This window comes from Primulina tabacum, chromosome 5 (genome assembly GCF_025594145.1).
Source record: "Primulina tabacum isolate GXHZ01 chromosome 5, ASM2559414v2, whole genome shotgun sequence".
Lineage (NCBI taxonomy): Eukaryota > Viridiplantae > Streptophyta > Magnoliopsida > Lamiales > Gesneriaceae > Primulina > Primulina tabacum.
Window position 1 is genome coordinate 17391992 of NC_134554.1, and position 19138 is coordinate 17411129.

General features: G+C 39.2%; 2 protein-coding genes across 7 annotated transcripts; one reads left to right on the plus strand and one right to left on the minus strand.

Annotated features, from left to right (window-relative positions):
• The first annotated feature begins 1881 nt into the window (after window positions 1–1881).
• LOC142547156 (putative disease resistance protein At4g19050) lies at window positions 1882–16511 on the plus strand. 2 transcript variants are annotated; one of them, XM_075655280.1, is made up of 5 exons: window positions 1882–2608; window positions 10913–11219; window positions 11361–11612; window positions 12163–12420; window positions 12677–16511. In XM_075655280.1, exons 1-5 carry the CDS (start codon window positions 2590–2592, stop codon window positions 16356–16358), a joined length of 4518 nt encoding a protein of 1505 aa, XP_075511395.1. In that variant the 5' UTR covers window positions 1882–2589; the 3' UTR covers window positions 16359–16511. The 2 variants fall into 2 exon arrangements, with proteins under 2 accessions (XP_075511395.1, XP_075511396.1); XM_075655281.1 differs by lacking the exon at window positions 1882–2608 and adding an exon at window positions 10574–10661.
• A 189-nt stretch (window positions 16512–16700) lies between these two features.
• LOC142547158 (zinc finger A20 and AN1 domain-containing stress-associated protein 8-like) lies at window positions 16701–18938 on the minus strand. 5 transcript variants are annotated; one of them, XM_075655285.1, is made up of 4 exons: window positions 18798–18923; window positions 18268–18377; window positions 17978–18061; window positions 16701–17671 (listed from the first exon to the last, which is right to left on the minus strand). In XM_075655285.1, the coding sequence occupies exon 4, from the start codon at window positions 17658–17660 to the stop codon at window positions 17139–17141; it is 522 nt and encodes a 173-aa protein (XP_075511400.1). In that variant the 5' UTR covers window positions 17661–17671; window positions 17978–18061; window positions 18268–18377; window positions 18798–18923; the 3' UTR covers window positions 16701–17138. The 5 variants fall into 5 exon arrangements, with proteins under 5 accessions (XP_075511400.1, XP_075511399.1, XP_075511401.1 ...); XM_075655284.1 differs by lacking the exon at window positions 18268–18377 and having other exon boundaries at window positions 18798–18938; XM_075655286.1 differs by lacking the exon at window positions 17978–18061.
• Window positions 18939–19138: the final 200 nt, after the last annotated feature.

The window sequence follows — 19138 nt, forward strand, 5'->3', positions numbered from 1 at the left end:
AGATTCAAAATCAGACGGACGGATTTTTCACAAAAGGCGTAAGGATTTTTCACAACTTTCCCCTGACCCTTTCTCGGTTTTCTTCTGAAGGAACGAAGGGAATTGCATTGTATATATATATATATACATCAACGTACATGCATCAAGGCAAATGGCGCACCCTTCACGCAACACGTCTCGCGCATATGCGCGACCCTTCTCGGCGCATATGCGCGAGACAGTATGTCTCGGCGCGTGTCTTCCCAGCCGCTCGCGCATATGCGCGCCTCAATTCCGCGCATATGCGCGAGGCTCTTTGGACTCGACCTGTGCAGCTCGCGCATATGCGCGCCCTCATGTCGCGCATATGCGCGAGGTCTTCTGCCCATTTGGCGCTATGGGCGCGCATCACGTCGCGCACGTGCGCGAGAGGCACTGTCCTCGCACATAAATTATCACACGTTACCTCAAATCGTGTCTCGATTAATCCTCTCATAATCACATCAAATTATAAATCAATAATTATGGATTACTAGGATAAATATTTGGAGGAGAAAATAATTGGTATTAATAATTCAAACATTGAGATGAGATAAATGTATCGCTAAAGAAAAAACATTTTTCTTTACCATTTTCCAAACAAATTAAAATTGAGCAAAAATTTTAAGTTAATGAATAAGTGTTCGAAGTAAATCGGAGATGGCATGGGGAACTATGGACCTATAATTTCAAGCTACAATAAAATTGATAATAAATTAAACTCTTTAATTTACATATATTGATTTTATTAATTCCAAAGTTATTCCACTATAAACTTGGAATTGCACTCTTGAAAAAATAGATATAAAATTACTCAAATAAAAATGAATAGTCCATTGATATAGTCACTACATGTGAATCAATCCTCCATAAATTGTCCATAATTAAAGCTAGGTAATTTTCCGCTTAACCTCTTTAATTATATCTTTTTCCTTAAGTCCTATTAATTCTCTGATGAATAATATGTTTATGATCTAATCATAAATTGAGCGCTCTTGTTATTCAAGTCCCGAATCAACACTTAAGGGAACCATTTATCTATCTTCTTTTACGAAGGAATGGATTTCGTCTTGTATATTAATATTCCCAGCTATTTATTTTATTGTATTTCTAATGTACCAAGAACTTTGACACCATATAATTTGTGTCATTACTCGATATGTCAAAAAATACAATATCATAAATAGGAGTTTATTAATAACTCAGAATTAAGATTGACTCATATATGACCATCATTGATTAATATTGAAATCTCAATGAGATACGGAAACTTAAAGAGATTCAAAATTAATCATGCTCCAATCCTATATAATCAAATTATATAAAGCGTTTTCATAATAATCTCATTAATAATAATCCGGATAAGATCATTCTAAAATGAACCACGCTAACAATTTTAAATTAAAGATCCCAACTTTAATTTCTAATTGCGGACATATTTAGATCATTATATTTTAAATATTATCCTCATGTATATAACACTTATATACAAATATTTAAAATCACATAATAATAATCTTGGGATTCCAGATATTTATAAAGAATCAAAAAACATGCATGCAAAAACAATATTGAAAAATTTCTCACATTAATTAAAAGCATTTGTTTTTGGCACAAATCTCAATACTAAGGGTACTGTTTGAGTTAGACATCTAAATTTGTTATAGAAAAATATTTGGGCATGTCATGGTTCCTCTACTTTTGTTAAAGATGGGCCAAGAGTTTGAGCTGGGTATGAGCTATCACAGTTAGCAATTGTTTTGAGTTTATGTTGTAATGGCGATCTCTTGTTTACCGGTGAAGAACTCACCTTGGCAGTAGAGATCTTTTGGAGAGCAGTCATTCAAAACATCACGAAAGGCCCGAGTTTGAGCCGCTGACTTTAACTTTCCTCCATTTTTTCACTGTCAAACCAAATTTCATTGAAATCAATTCCCACCGGTCAGGGCAGTCTATTAATCAAAGTGTGAAGTTTGAATTTTATTAATCTGTTCATCAGAAACGTATTGGTGATCAGATGAACCAAAGTTTCCAAATTTCTCAAATCAAGCAGCTATGAAACTAAATCTATCCATTTTCTACTTCCAAGCCTTTCTTTATTGCACTCTCAGCCTACACTCGTCAATCCTCCAACCACTCAGCCTCTTCATGAAAGACTACGGCGCCACCGGCACCGGCGTCGTCTACGACACCGTTCCAATCCAATCCACCATAGACGTCTGCTCCTCCGCCACCGCCGTCCCTGCTACGTCACCTTCCCTCCCGGGAAGTACCTGACCGCTACTCTGTTCCTTAAATCCGGCGTGACGTTGGACATCTCAAAAAACGATACTATTCTCGGCGGCACCAAGCTGAGTGACTATCCTGAAAAGCAGGACAGATGGGACGTGGGGATAACTGGAGGCGGGGAGATCAACGGTCAGGGTTTGAAGTACGTGACAAAATTCGATGAGAGGAAGAATGTGATGGTGAGCTGTAATCAGACTGAGGGGTGTTTCGATGACGAGTGTAGGCCCAGGTTGGTGGGGTTTATTGGCTGCAAGAGTGCGAGGATTTGGAATGTGAGATTGAATGATCCGGCTTATTGGCGGTACGTAACCTGTTATTTTGGTTGCCGACTGGTGAGTTTCTTTGTTAAAATCCACTTGAAGGGTGTGCCATTAGTTCTAGCATTAGCTTATTAGAATATCATTTTCTTTAATACTTACGAGGTCGAAGCTGGCTCTGTTGTTTTGCCGATGCCCGTATGATGCCATTAACTCAATAACCAATATTTTATGATTATGTGGCTGAATTCTAATATGGCGTCGACTGAAGTTGGTTTCAGAACATGAAATGATTGTAGTTACATGTTGGCCTTGCTGGTGCCCGTGTGTTAAATCATAAGTCTAAGAGTACACTACAGATTCAAATGGCCTGTGTATAAGTTAGGAGATTACTTAACATCAAGAATTTTGGGCATGATCAACGTGGGATCGTAATATTTCTCATCCCTTGGGAGACGTTATCCAAGCTCACCCTCTATAGAAGTCTGTCGCCTTTCTTGACTATGCGATGCATATACCTTAATTCAGTTTATAATATGACATTATGCCGTGATATTGACATTATGAACGGCAACCTGATGACATCCTTTGTTAAGCTTTCATTGCGTCATTGCCAATGAAACCATCAGTTCTATTTCATAAGCCAAAAATAAGAGCAAACTCAAAAGACTAGAATTTTAGTTGGCTGGATACTCGAGCTTATTTGTTATTTCACGATTGCTCGTGCAGTACAAGATTGAAATGTATAAGTTATGGCTAAGTGGCATACATTCATTTCTTTCACAAAGGCCTTGTAACGTATCCAATAACAATTTATTTCTGTCCTGCTTTCATTTATCATTAGAGTTTGTCGATCTTATAGCTAGCATTAAGCCTCTTGTTTCATTAGCATGTCTTGAGGTATATTGTTCGAGGGAATGCTTGGTTAAGATTATCTTCAGTCAAAGATGTCGGAAGGTCCTTGGTTGATAACGAAAGGATTACGGTTTACATGTTTGTCTAATTTGTTGAGCAGCAACAATTATCTCCAATATCTTAACTCTTGTATGATGCCTAAATGGCATATTGATTGAATTATAATGTTTAAGCTGTATTTCTTGGTAAAGTGGCAGATCCTTGATGCTTTGGCCTAATAAATCATAAAAACCATCTCATAAAGCTAAGTAGCGATTGTTTTAGAGATAAAATAAAAAGCCTGTAAAACTCGATATAGGCCATAAAAGTTTAGTAGATATTTCCTTTTTAAACTTGGCCGATCACCACCCTCTTAAGGTCTCGGGCCAGGTGGAAATTATCATATTCGTGTTGTTTTATGAACAGCTGAAGTTATCGGTATGTTTGTGTTGTTCTAAGAACTATTTCAATCAAATTATTTCTGCAATCAAAATCTTTATTGATGCGATCCTTGTGAAATGGATGAGCAGGGTCGGGTGCTCCACCGGATCTGCTATCAAGATAATGAATGAAACTGAGCAAGAACTATATCTGTGACGAAGATATATCTCTGCAATATGGCTTCCGCTGTAACCTGCAAATAAGAAAAGAACTAGTGAATGGGCGCCTGAGGGGTGTCCGGCGTGGCCACTCCGATGCTTAAGTCAGCAGGTGAAGATGATAACCAGTGTAACTTAGATAAAAGTAAAGGCTACTGATGTAAATATGTGCGTTAACATGTGTTCGGTGAATGAATCATTCTCCAGCACAAGAGAAGAAGAGGAAGCCAAAAGTCCCTCAAATGAATTACATACCTGCTATTTATAGGAAAAAAGGTAGTAGGTACCTTGTTTTCAGTGCCTACTTGCCACTTCCTGTCACGCCACCCTACTTTTCTATCAAGTCACATCAATAGGATTTTGTCAGGTGCGCTTCTCGAGACAAGATCTTATCTTCTGAACCACTAGAATGCGGCACTGTTATCGAGGTGCCCGGGTAGAATGCCTCCCGGGAGATTTATACAAGAGCCCGGGACTATGACTGCCCGGAGAGTAGAGCATGGGCTTGCATCCTGCCCGGCTCCAGAAGAATCCATCTGCAGACTCACTCGGATTTGGGAATCCATTTGATATTCCGGGTCATCCATGACCCGGGCTCTTACGGGGGGATATCATCACACATCCCTTAAATAGTCGGGCTAGAGTCATACTCGCTGTCCCGATCAGTCATGCCTGGATTCCGAAAGAGATCATCAATCTTGTTCTATAAAAGCATCGGGGGCTTCATGTCTCCCAGAAATGGGATGAAATGCCGGAGTCTCATGTCTTATGGACTTGAGATAAGATGCCGGGGCCTCGTGCCTCCCGGTCTTTGCATAAGATGCCGGAGCCTCATGTCTCCCGGACTTTGCATAAGATACCGGAGCCTCATATCTCCCGGACTTAGGAATGGTCGAGGTGTGGTGCCCCGAGCCAGGTTTGAGAACCTTGGGCTTATAAATAACCAAGGTGCGGAGCCTTGGGCCGGGAGCATGTCCCGGGACTTGGGAATGGTCGAGGTGCGGAGCCCCGAGCCAGAGTGTAGTGCCCTGGGCTTACAGATAACCAAGGTGCGGAGCCTTGGGCCGGGGAGCATGTCCCGGGACTTGGGAATGGTCGACGTTCGGAGCCCCGAGCCAGAGTGTAGTGCCCTGGGCTTATAGATAACCAAGGTGCGTAGCCTTGGGCCGGGGAGCATGTACTGGGACTTGGGAATGGTCGAGGTGCGGAGCCCCGAGCCAGGGTGTAGTGCCCTGGGCTTATAGATAACCAAGGTGCGGAGCCTTGGGGGCCGGGGAGCATGTCCCGGGACTTGGGAATGGTCGAGGTGCGGAGCCCCGAGTCAGGGTGTAGTGCCCTGGGCTTACAGATAACCAAGGTTCGGAGCTTTGGGCCGGGAAGCATGTCCCGGGACTTGGGAATGGTCGAGGTGCGGAGCCCCGAGCCAGGTTTGAGAACCCTGGGCTTACAGATAACCAAGGTGCAGAGCCTTGGGCCGGGGAGCATGTCCCGGGACTTGGGAATGGTCGAAGGTGCGGAGCCCCGAGCCAGGTTTGAGAACCCTGGGCTTATAAATAACCAAGGTGCGGAGCCTTGGGCCGAGGAGCATGTCCCGGGACTTGGGAATGGTCGAGGTGCGGAGCCCCGAGCCAGGGTACGGAGCCCTGGACTTTAGATAACGTGCTGGGGCCTCAAATCTCCCGGGCTTAAGATAACGTGCCGAGGCCTCGTCTCTCCCGGACTTAAAATCAGATGTCGGGACCTCGTCTCTCCCGGACTTTCAAGAATAAGATGCCGGGGTCTCATACCTCCCGGGCTTTGCATAATATGCCGGGGCCTCGTATCTCCCGGACTTTCAAGAATGTGCCGGGGCCTCATACCTTCCCGGACTTGAGATAATGTGCCGGGGCCTCGTACCTCCCGGGCTTAAGAGATTTTGCTTTACCTGCTGTTTTAGTTTTATTAAAAATCGAATCACTAACCTGGAAATATTGAATCCGAATTCATTTCCGGTAGAGTGAAACTTCTCTGGTTGAGCTAAATTAGGTGACTAATATAGCTGTATGCTACTGAGTGTATAGTAAATGCTCTTCATGCCAATCCGGGATAGCTGCTGAGCTTTGAGCCCATATGAAATCCACATATAAGATATGACAAGCCGAGCAGATCGGACTTGTATGTTTGTCAAGCAGAGTTGGGCTTATTTTTGAATGGAAACCTATATCTACGTCTCGAGCTCAATTTCCCACAGACGGCGCCAATGATGCGATCCTTGTGAAATGGATGAGCAGGGTCGGGTGCTCCACCGGATCTGCTATCAAGATAATGAAGGCAAACTGAGCAAGAACTATATCTGTGACGAAGATATATCTCTGCAATATGGCTTCCGCTGTAACCTGCAAATAAGAAAAGAACTCGTGAATGGGCGCCGGAGGGGTGTCCGGCGTGGCCACTCCGATGCTTAAGTCAGCAGGTGAAGATGATAACCAGTGTAACTTAGATAAAAGTAAGGCAAAAGTCCCTCAAATGAATTACATACCTGCTATTTATAGGAGAAAAGGTAGTGGTTACCTTGTTTTCAGTGCCTACTTGTCACTTCCTGTCACGCCACCCTATTTTCCATCAAGTCACATCAATAGGATTTTGTCAGGTGCGTTTCTCGAGACAAGATCTTATCTTCTGAACCACTAGAATGTGGCACTGTTATCGAGGTGCCCGTGTAGAATGCCTCCCGGGAAATTTATACAAGAGCCCGAGACTATGACTGCCCGGAGAGTAGAGCATGGGCTTGCACCTGTCCGGCTCCAGAAGAATCCATCTGCAGACTCACTCGGATTTGGAATCCATTTGATATTTCGGGTCATCCATGAACCGGGTTCTTACGGGGGTATCATCATTTATCTTACAGGAAATGTTGGTGACATTATCTTCTCAAACATTAAAATAAGCACAAGGTATTATGATCCTTCATGCATGGTGGGGTAGAGCGGAGCCAATATATGTTACCACCTACCCACGAGATGAGATGACAAATCAAAAGCTGTTTCCATCTCTAATCTGCAATTCATAAACATAACAGCAACTTCCGAAAATGGTGAATTCTTATCAGGATCGAAAAGGCGGAATTCTGAGCAATTTGAAATTTATCAACGTGAACCTGAACTACAAAAGGTGGACGAACCATTCAGGCGGCCTTGTGGACTACAGACCGGGGCGTAAGGCTCGTAAATCACAGCACTGCCGGTTTCATGATGGAACACATCGATGGTTTGTATGTTCAGAATTTGAGCATATATGAGATGGGCTGATGAGAAGAATACGGCAAAGTGGAATAATCCATTCTGGATTTTACAAACAGTGAGGACCATAATATTGTTACACTTTTCGTAAAAGAATGAACACTTGTTTCTTCACCACATGGTTTGAATTTCAGAATAATAAACATGATCATATGATATACTTGTTGGATATCGGTTTTCTCGTGCCCAAAACGCAGCGGAAGTTTTAGAATTTTATTTTTATTTTTACAATCAAAATATTTGTTTGAGCACTCGTATGATTTTATATATTCAAACATTCATAGGGTGTTAGAATATTATACCATTGGTGAATTAAATCACTTGGCTCCAACTAATCCGGTATAGGCGGATATAACTCTTGATGAATCCCTACGAACTTTCTTCAAGAACTTCTTTCTTTATTCTTCTAATCAGGTCCACGACTAGATGATTTGTTCCTATTCTAATTTGCACTAGAAAAATTAGAAGAGATTTTACGTTGGAAATCAATGTTTGAGAGGCGGCTCAAACTTTTCCCAAAGAGAAGTGGCCGAAATTTGGAGAGGAGGAGGAGAGTGATTTTTTTTTAAAATCACTATGATGGAGGCTAGGGTTATGGCTTGATTATTATTTTTTATAATTAAGCCATGACCTAATTCACATAATTAACATTAATGGGCTTGTTTAATTAATTGGGTTAGTCCAACTAGTTTAATTAATTAATCAAAGTCAACTTTAATTATTTAGTATGTTGGACTTGTACTCCTACAAGCCCATTAAACATACTTCCCACCAATTTTAATTAATATTTAATAAACTCAACTTTTGAGCTTAATAAATTAAATCGATTATAAATTCAACATTTGAATTTATTATTTAAATTATAAATTCAACTCCTTGAATTTTATCACCTCCAAAATTTAATATTTAATAAACCCAACTTTTGAGTTTAATAAATTAAATTCTCAGATTTTATAAATTCAACTCCTAGAATTTATTTTGTCAAAATTTAATTATCATAAATTCAACTTCTTGAATTTAATATATCATAATATAAATTCAACTCCTTGAATTTATTCTCTCAACGGGAACAAACGATCCAGTGCTTGTGTGACCCTCAATGGTTTAGAGATACATCTAACTGTGGGTTCACAACTCCTTGTGATTCAGGACATAATCCTTTATTCGGGCTTACCCTTACTTGCCACATTCTATGTATCAACAATTGATTATCAGAATGTCAGAAATCATATTTCTGATTAAACCCATCGAATCATGGTAAGAGCGTCTAGTAACATCGCCCAATGATTCCCTAGGTATCACAGATAGTGCCTGCAAGAACCAGTCGATTATGATTAGCGTACAATACGGTCTCTTCCTCTCATATATCCCGATCAAATCTGCAACCATTGGTTCATCGAGGGTTGCATAATAATTCGATAACTATGTGATACATATAAATAGTGTCATAGCATGTACTATTGGAGAACTCTTTATTTAACGTACATCTCATACTATGGCCAGAGATTCCACGCACTATTATTTCATCAAATCACATAGGATATTCACACCCATAGGTGAGCGGTGAATCCCCGACTACAATGCACTGGCTCCTATATGTAACGCAACTGTACCCAACCTCGCCACCTGATGACTCTCCTGGAACCGGTAAACGAGTCAAAGCACAGCCCTAGCATATAGAGCCTCAGTGTTGTCCCGGGTCGTAAGGACTAATGGTGTACAATCATAACCAAAGACTTATCCTCTCGATGAATGATAATCACTTAGAAAGTCCGATGGAGGGTTGTTCGGTATGATCATCATATGACTACCTATCTGCATGTTTGGACATCTCTATGCCCTTATCAAGAAACGCAGTACACAACATCACATATGCTAGTCTCGAGCTCAAGCGACCTTTATCCATTTTTTAGGCGGCTGAATCGACTAGGAACGAATTTAGATCATACAGTGTTTACAAATGAGTTTCAACATCGAATTACGATTCATTTGTATTAAAGTATAATCAATGATTTTATCTATACTGATTGAATGGGTATATAGATAAAGTAAAACAATACCATAAAAAGTTAAATTATATTAAAATAAAGATTGTTTATTTCACTTGAGTCAATAAATTCTCTAACCAACCGTTGGTTTGCAGGGCATCTACTCTAACAATACTTGTATGATTATTCAGGTATTAGAGATCGTGTCACCTACATCAGTTCTTCGGGCTGAATTAAAACTTAATCTGCACCTATCCCTTCGTGTTGAAGTGTTGCAATTATTCGAACTCTTCCAATTGATCAGCTTTATACAAACTTGCTTGAAAAGGTTCCCTCTTCATACATTAAATCTTATATCATCCGTGGTATTGGTATTAAAATTTGGACAAGTTTAATTAATAACTTGAATTAAACTTCTAAAAAAAAATTAGGTCCACACTTGAGTAACTCCTACACTACTTAAAAGAAGGCAAAAGGGAAAAAAAGAAGAAGAAAAGAAATCTAATATTCATATTATGTTAAAGATGTGCGAATTAAAGTTAATGTGGTCCTTAATTTTTAACTTTTGTCTCCGCTTGAACCGGAAGCTGTTAAGAACAAATGTGTCTCACATGATCAATGTATACTGCGGTTAGTTTGATCCTACACTGGGGTATCCAAGAGGGTTGATTCAATTGATGTAAAAAATCACGTCATTTTTTCATGTGATATAATATATTGGTCGATGTGAAAAACACGTGACTCTTTTACCGTAATTGGATCAATATTTGGGGTATTACCCTAAGAATATGATGGAATAAATCAGATACTGGATGCTTGTGAATTCATATACACTTTTCATTTAGTTTGTCTAAATTCTTTAATCATTTTACATGAGTTTCTGTGGTTTCAGATGATTGTTTTCGCATATTATTCTATCAATGTTGGAATTTCGGGTAAAATTAATTATTTAATCAACTATAATTTGTGCTTTCATCAAATGAATGTTCATTTTGTATTTTTGATCTTTTAATACGAGGACAGTTTTAGTGGTATAATTACAAAATTAATGAATGTAATTACTTGAAACATTTAACTATAACTGCTTTCTCCAAAACCAAATTGCCTAGGAAACTAAAGTTTTTTTTTTTTTAAAGTTAAAGTAGGAAAAATGCTTTAATCAAATTCAAAGGAACGATTATGATTCTTTACTTGTTTGAATTAGATTGGAATATATTTTTTTACTACCTGAAAATGAAACTACATAAGACCATAGGATACAGCTTCAAGTGTGCATTTTCATCTCAATTTTTGGTTGAAAGAAATTAAGGAGAAGAAGGGAGATTTTCTTGTTTCCAGGTTCTTTACTTCTGTTAGCCCTTTCATATCTTGCCAACTTTTAATTAATGCTTTTGGTATGATAATATCTTGGTGGATAATTGTTAAAATTGTTGTATAAAATTGCAAAACTTCTCTAGTGCATGCATGCATGCATTTTAAGCACGTGTGTCAATGCTAGTTCATATATATACACATATATATTGATTTTCTGTTGTTGTCGTGAATCTTTTCACATTGGAGAAATGCTAATTACTTATGTGTTACTGCAGTGATGAGCACTTCCAAAAAGACTCCACCCCCAACAATGGCGGCTGCAGACCCACAAGAAATGGCAGATAAGCTGTTAAGGGAAGCCATGGAAGGCGTTGGATCAGACGATGAAGCGCTGAAGAAAGCATTCAATATCCTCAGCAGCCAGATGAAGGGTTACGTTTCTGCAGATGTGATTCAGCGTGCAATGCCAATTCTTTGTGAGTGTGTAGAAGATCGTAAGGAGATTGATGAGGTCATTAAGAACAAGGCCAATGTGGAAAATGATACGAAGATCAACTATCAGGAATTCATCAGAATCATTCGGTAACCCAAATTGTTTAATCTTCGTTCCTATGGCTGTATATAAATTCATGGTTTGGGTTCACTCTTGGTGTTTAGATTTAGCTGTTTCATATACATTAATGTTGATATTCTTGATTTCAATTATTTAAAATCACGATACAGAAACATCTGGAAAAGGGTGGCCGATTCGATGATCAATGAAGAAATCGATTCAGACGAGGGACTGGAGACAGCTTTCATGGTGCTTGCCAAGAAAAATGAGTCTTATATCTCCGCTGCTCTGCTTCGGCGTATCATACCGTTTCTGGGTGGTAATCTAAACGACAAGGTGATCTTCGACGACATCAAGAAAGTCAAGAGCAATGCAGACGAAGATGGAAAGATCAACTATGAACAATTCATCCAGATCATAAGGTAATAAAGCGTTTTCGTAGAAAAACCAAAAGAACAAAGTTCGCATAGTTTGTATAGTTATGATTAAACCGAGCAATAATTTTAAAAAATAAGCAAAAATAGGCAAATATATATATATATATATATATATAAAATGGTTGGACAAGTGCAGATATAATACAAGGACAGTGTTTTGAAAGAGGTCTGTCTAAATGCGTGATATGGTTTGAGTGCCCATTTAAAAGTGGAGAAAATTGTTTGTTAGAAATTATGATCCATTGTATTTTTCCAATGTTAGGGGCTTAGTTTGATAAATGATTTGTTTGTGGCATAATATATGATGTTGTCAAGGTATCAGTTCTTTCTTGATGTATATAGGATACATGACATGATTCTGGCTTTCGTTCTCTGACTGTTTTTATATGCATGCAGTAATGTGAAAACAACTAAGATTTCTAAAAAATTAAAGTAAGAATCTGAATGTATATAATATATATGTTAAACTCTCAGCATGTTGGTTTACATCATAATGTCATCATAGTCTCAAGTTTTACTTAGAACCATTCAACAGAAACATTTGGCAAATGCCAACCGATTTGCTGTTAAAGAAAATGCAAAAAGGTGCTGATTCAGCGGATGCACTCGTAAACGCTTTCAATGTTCTTAGCAACCCACTGGATGGTTCTGTTTCTGCTACTATTCTCAGAGTTGTCCTGCTAAATCTTGATAAAAATCTAAATTCTAAGGATGTTGATTGGATAATACACTACGTCAAGGCCAAACTGGAAGGTGAACTGATCCAAATGAAAGGGCTTACTGAGATCGTGAGGTAAGAAATGAACGAAAATCGAATTATTATTTTAAGTATGCGTCCATAGAAAAGGCAATGAAAGAAAATATTGATGAGCCTGTGCTTATTTCTTGAGTAAAGGCATGTATTTGATGATAAAAACTGTGTTGATGATAAAAACTTGATATAATCTGGTGTCATGTTTAAAAATGATCCATCGTTTTTCCTTATCATATCCCTCAAAATTCAAGATTTTGTTGAGAACTTGGACAACTGTTCGTTATGTTTCATGCAGTTATGTCAAGGATCTGATGGAGAAGTACCCGCTGGATAAGATCTATGGAGTTTTAACTAGAGAGAAAACAAGAAAAGTTGTTATCTTTGGTGAAAGTGGCGTCGGGAAGACATGGATGGCAACAAAAACAGCTGACCGGGCAACAAGGAAAGGGAAATTTGATTTTGCACTTTGGGTGAATCTGAAAGGTATGGATCTTTCCAAGATTATCGGGTATCAACTGTCTCTACTTTCCGCGTCTGATGACATGGAAGCTGAAGACGCCAAGGAGGTGTCGGGGAGGGATAAGAAGTTCAAAAGCCTCAAGGAAAAGATTCACGAAGCACTGGAAAAGAAGAGCGTTCTTTTGATATTCGATGCTGTGAATAGTATTGAGGAAATAAACAAAGTCTTGTCAGAAAAATCAGAACTGGACCAACTTTTGAACCTGAGTAAGTTGAACCATTATAAGGTTCTAATCACTACTAGTGATTTTTACGAACTCCAACAAGAATTCAAACGAGAGTGGATCGGAATAGAGGTGAAACGTTGGACTAGTGACGAGTCGACATCATTTTTGAGAAATATGATCACTGCTGGTAAATACTCAGAAGTAGAAAAATTAGCAGAATTTTATATCAAGCGGAGTAAAGGGCTACCTGGTGAAATTCTCATCATAGCAAAAACCTTGAATTATTTTGTGAGCAGCGACGAGGGATTGCAGAAGCTGCAGGGTGTGAAAAAGGTAGTTTTGGAGGACACAGCCCATGACTACGATGACTATCACAACATCGAGAAACTATTAATCAGCACTGAGATGGTTCCGAAAATTATTTTAGTCGACTGCTATAGCTCAGAGACTCCGGCAGAACACTTCCTAAACAAACGAGGTTGGGTGCATTACAATGAGTTGATAAGCTATTGGATAATTGAAGGGCATCTTGGCCATTTTTCTTGCATCGAAGATGCTTATGCGCAGGGACATCATGTCTTGATGGAGCTTTTAGACTGCGGTCTCCTCAAAACGCTCAAAGCTGGATACGTTAAGTCGAATGGGGCGACATTTGAGTTTAGTGCTCAAGATTACTTTGATTTATATCAAAATAATCGACTTGGATTAGCAACTACATTTGACAACAAGCTAGGGAATACTGTGCTGGGAGATGGAATGATAAGAACATTCCCCAGGGACAAAGAGAGGGAGAAAAAGGAGAAAATGTCGACATTGCTGCTCGATGGAGACCGTACTGGTGAAGTATCGGACAACTTATTTGATTCCATGATAGATCTTGAAATTCTTGCCATCTTCAATCCCACCCATAAACCGTTTCCACTGCCTATATCTTACATGTCAAAGTATCGTTTGCTCGTGCTTAGAGGCTGTGAATTCTTGGAGAGCTTTGACAAAGTTTTCAAAATGATCGGTCCAGAAGCTCCAGAAATATCTGGTCTTGGTTCAAAAGCATTTTCCAATCTAACTGTTCTTGAAATATCTGGGCCTAGTTCCTTGAAGAAAATTCCTGAAAATCTTTTCGACACCATGACAAACCTCAAAAGCCTTAACATGTCCTCCCTCCAGATGGAATTTCTGCCGCCATCTTTCTACGATTTGAGAACAATAGAAATTCTCATCCTGAAGGACTGTTCTTCCTTAAAAAGAATGGAATCTTTAAAAAAATTTGAACGACTCCAGTTGCTTGACCTTTCTGGTGCGACATCCCTTGAGGCCTTCAAAGACAAGAGCTTCAAAGAAAACAGAAAACTTCAAATGATCAATCTTTCCCAATCCAGGATTGCAAAATTTCCTGTTGTCCATTCTCTTGAAAACCTTCAATATCTGTCGCTTAGCAAATGTCCCGCTTTAGTCAGAGTTCGCAAGATTGGTTTGGTTGAAACACTCCGAGTTTTTGATATTTCAGGTTCCAAAAATGTTGAACAACTCCTGGATCCAGGGTTAAAAAACCTTAAAAACCTTTTCACTCTTGATGTTTCAGGAACTGCAATCAGAAGGTTACCCTCGACCATTGGTACACCCCGCTATCTCCATTTAAGAGATTGCTCCAATCTGAAACAACTACCACCCATTGAAACTCTTAGCGAAGTTCGAGTCCTTGACCTCTCAGGTTCTGCCTTTCTGGATGATGTCAAACGGGATTTCATAACAACTTTGAAAAATCTCACAGAGTTCAACCTTTCGAAAACCGGTGTTGTGAATCTTCCTCCCCTTTCTAGTCTTGTCAATCTTCGACGCTTGTTAATGTCACAATGTCAAAGCCTGAAGAAGTTGGAAGGTTTAGGATCCTTAATAAACCTAGAAGTTCTTGATCTTTCCGGTTGCAAGGCTTTGTCGAAGATAGAGGATCAATCTTTTGACAAAATGGATCGTCTCCATTCTCTTGACCTATCTGAAACTCCTCTCGACATGTTGCCATCCCTGTCAAATCTCGAGAAACTTAAAAGGCTGAATCTGAGAGGTTGCACAAAATTAACCAACATTCCAGGTTTCGAAGATCTTCCTGTGCTTGAAGATCTGGATATTTCCAGGACTACTCTGAAAGTACCAAAATTTGAAAACCTCGATTGCCGTCATGGCCCTAAACCTTCAAGTTTTAAGATATTTAAAGCCACAGAGATCGTAGAAGATCTAGGTGCCCAGCCAGTGTCCAATTGTGATGACACGAAAAAACTCCCACAGGAGAAGATGGATCAGTGTGATCACTGGAATATTTCGAATAGGCTGGCGTCTCAAAACTCGGAGACCATTGGCAAACCTGTGATTGATGCTCATTTTCTTCAACTCTTGGAGATGCATTCAACACTGTTAGAGGATAACATCAAAAAATTCCATTTCTTTGTTTACCCTATGGAAGAGGCAACCGAACAGCCCATAGACAAAAAATTGCCCATAAAAGAATTTGTTTTGAGAAAAATCTTACTTGGAAATGTCTTCCCGGAAGCTCAAGATCGGTGCTTGGAGATTCGAGGATTTCGGGATTTCCCAAAGTTCCTTGAACAGTTGCTGGAACATGCTGAGATGATGGTGCTGATCAAGAACTCATGTATCCAGTTTTTATCTGACTTAGGTGCTGGTAACTTAAAGAAGATGAAGGTTTGTTGGATCGAAAGGTGCAATGAAATGGAGTATGTGACTGATGAAGTAAAAGAGTCTGCTGATATTCCCACCGAAAATATCGAGATTCTATGGGTTTCTGAGGCAGCCAAACTGAAGAGTATATGTAAGGAAACCTCACGTGGCATTGGCTTCAGTGCCCTCACGTCATTATACCTGGAGTATTGTCCGGAGCTCTCAAGTCTTAGCTTCTCAAACGAGCAGCTCAGTGGCCTAAAGATCCTTCATGTCAAATATTGTCAGAAATTGGTGAAACTCTTCGAGGTTCAATTTCCAAATCTGAAATCACTGCATCTGTGGGCGCTGCCAGCGTTGAAGGAAATTTCATGCAGCATGCAATCTCTTCGTACTTTGACTGTGGCACACTGCCCCTTGCTGCTATATATTTTTGATCGGGACACTTCTTCTCCGACAAATCTCGAGGGCCTTCAACTTAAAGTGAAATTTTGCGACAACATGAAGAGTATATTCCAGGATGGCAAATTACCATCAGGCTTGTTGCGGGAAAATATCATTATACTGGGTTGCCCAGAACTGCAATTGCCTGAATCATCAGCGCCAAGAAATACATGAGATAGTTGGCAATTAATTAATATTCTCTCAATTCCAGTTACACTCCCGAGACAGTTGTGAGTTTTTCTGTTGTGTGCTGCAAGTTTCTTGAGCATTTGTTTCTTTAATTTGTTCATATCCTTGAGATGTTGCAAAGTGCCTGATATTTGTACATATGCGATAAGCGACAATGACCTTTTATTGACTACATTGAACACTAATGTTTTGCAAACCTATTTTACCGTTTTCGTGCAAAAAACATGGTATACCACCTACGAATATTTCACTGTTCAGGAGATGACATCATTGGTGGTTCCTAAAGGAGAGTGGAGATTATAGCTGTGGATTGATATTTCATCGATGTATACGTCAAATGCATACGCAGAACTTACATTCAAGAATCACATACATGTTTAGTTTCTTTAACCGAGCCAGACCAAACCCATCCCCAAGTCATCAAGTCTTCTTACAGACCCACCTGACCATAGAGGTATGGGCCTGAACCTGTCCCGGTACGAAAAATTGCACAATAACATGAAGAGCAAGTTGCAAATTTCACAACAATATTGTCATTCGTCCAGCAAATAACTTACACACTGTAACAAACCAAACGAACCACTACCCGACTGGCAGCGACACTGGACTCGATATATCCCGATGAAATCACAATGATACCACCCATTTCTTCGGTAATTCACCCCCACAACACCACCAGCGTCCTAATAAGAAAACTGATCAACTTATATGAGAACGCACAGATAATATATAACGAGAAAGCATTTTACTTCAGTTCGTAACCTTCTAGATCTTCTCGAGCTTTTCACCTTTCACAAGTGGATTCGCTTTCGCTATAGCATCCTGAGCAGCAGTCCGATAATCAAATTGGCAGTCGTGTTTGTCAGAATACCGGTGAACTGAGCAGAAGAGGTGCCCACACTTACAATTGAATCCTGTTAAACCCACACGCTTGTGGCAAGAAGTGCATCGTTTTGGGCCTTCTACTGCCTTCGTATCTGAACACTTGCCCGACATCAATCCAGACGATGACCGTGAAAAAGATTCTTTCACCTCTACTGCTCCAGCTTCCGTCTTCACCATATCAACAAGGACTGGTTCTTTCTCATTGACACTACTTGAACTAGCTTTGACTATGTTCTCAATGGACGAGGTAGCAAGACTCACCTGCTGTTGTTGAAATACCACGTCTTTATGACACTTGGAGCACATATTCATGGTAGCTGCACTTCCGAAGAAACCACAGTTGTTAATGCAAAGAATCGGGCCTTCGGGAACCTGACAACCAGTTTCTTTGGAAGATTCCATTCCTGTATGTCCTGAAATTTCAACATACATCCGCTCGATGTGTATAAGGCTATTCAAGAAATGCATCAAAATTGAAGGGCACTAGCATTTCCTGAAGAAAATTCCCACCCAGGAAATGAAACACGATTGCAAGAAACTATAACATCCAAATCCATATTTAATACCAAAATCAAGTGAGCTTGGATACAAAAACATTCAGCCTGCTCAACAAAGAGTTTTACTAAACAAAAGCTTTTTAATATATTCTTTTTGTTTAGGAAAAAAAAAGAAGCAGAACCGATTCAGATACACGAAAAGACACTTTTTGAAGGAGTAACTGCACAGTCGTGTTGCATAATTGTTGAGGCAACATGCATTGAACACATCTTCTCACATCCACACGCAATTCAATAAAGTAGCCACTGTAATTGAACAATCCAGAATCAATAAAAGAAAAAAAGGTTTACAGTAGCAAAAATCAGTTCATGCAAAAAAGTAAAGTTATGGACCAACTGAGTCGACAGAAGAGAAAATTTATTATTTCTTTCATATTTCGCAGAAATCAGGCTTCAAGTGCTTCAGAAAGTTAAATAAAGTGAAATAGCAAGGTCCAAGTACAAAACTAGACCTTAATCCATTGGTATTTCAACAACAGCAGATGACTGCCACCGAGCCAACCGATCCCATAACTTACATACAAAATCCCAAAAATCCTAGATTTCCACCTTTCTCAAAATCCTTTAGTTCGAAACCAAAAGAGATTCCATAGGTGAAAAATATTTCAGTCAGAAAGATCGTAACACTTCCATAAGCAGCATAATCAATATGATAAAATAAAAGTTAAGTACATACATCAAATAATCATCAATTCACGCCAAATAAGAAAGAAAGAAAAAGCCAGCAGACACACGCAAAGAAAATTTTCATCTCTAAAATTGAACAAATGACGAAGCTTATCCCGATCTCGACTTCGCAGAATTAACCCAACAATTTTATACTATATCCCGACCCACGAGATAAAGGAATACGAGCGAAAGATTCCATCTTTTTACGAAATTAACAAAACCCATGAGCAGTCAGCAGATCACGAAACCGAGTCAATTTTTTGCAAAAAAAAAAAAAAAAAACAGATTAAAAGCCCAAAAGCGTCGATAATACCTTCGACTGAGAGACAATTGGAGCAGTTCGAGGGGTGAAAAAAGAAAGAGGACGAATAGAGAGAGAACACCGCAGAAGAGTAATTTCTTACTGAATAACCAATTTGTCTCTCTTCGAAATTCGTATAAGAAATTGAATATGTACATATCTTTTGATATGTTGCATGCGACACCCATTTATTAAATATATGATATACGATAAAACATATTTAAATTATACTATTTAATATATGAATGTTTGTATTCAGATTATATCTCTTGTGAGATGGTCTGAATTTTTATATGTGAGACGGGTCAATCTTACCGATATTCAGAATAAAAAGTAATACTCTTAGCATAAAA

Bases quoted from the DNA above. Each gene is read 5' to 3' on its own strand.
- LOC142547156 (XM_075655280.1), top strand. The intron at 11,220-11,360 runs GTAACCCAAATT...ATCACGATACAG, and splicing joins GAATTCATCAGAATCATTCG to AAACATCTGGAAAAGGGTGG. The intron at 11,613-12,162 runs GTAATAAAGCGT...ACCATTCAACAG, and splicing joins CAATTCATCCAGATCATAAG to AAACATTTGGCAAATGCCAA.
- LOC142547158 (XM_075655282.1), bottom strand. From the start codon at position 17,726: ATGCATTTCTTGAATAGCCTTATACACATCGAGCGGATGTATGTTGAA.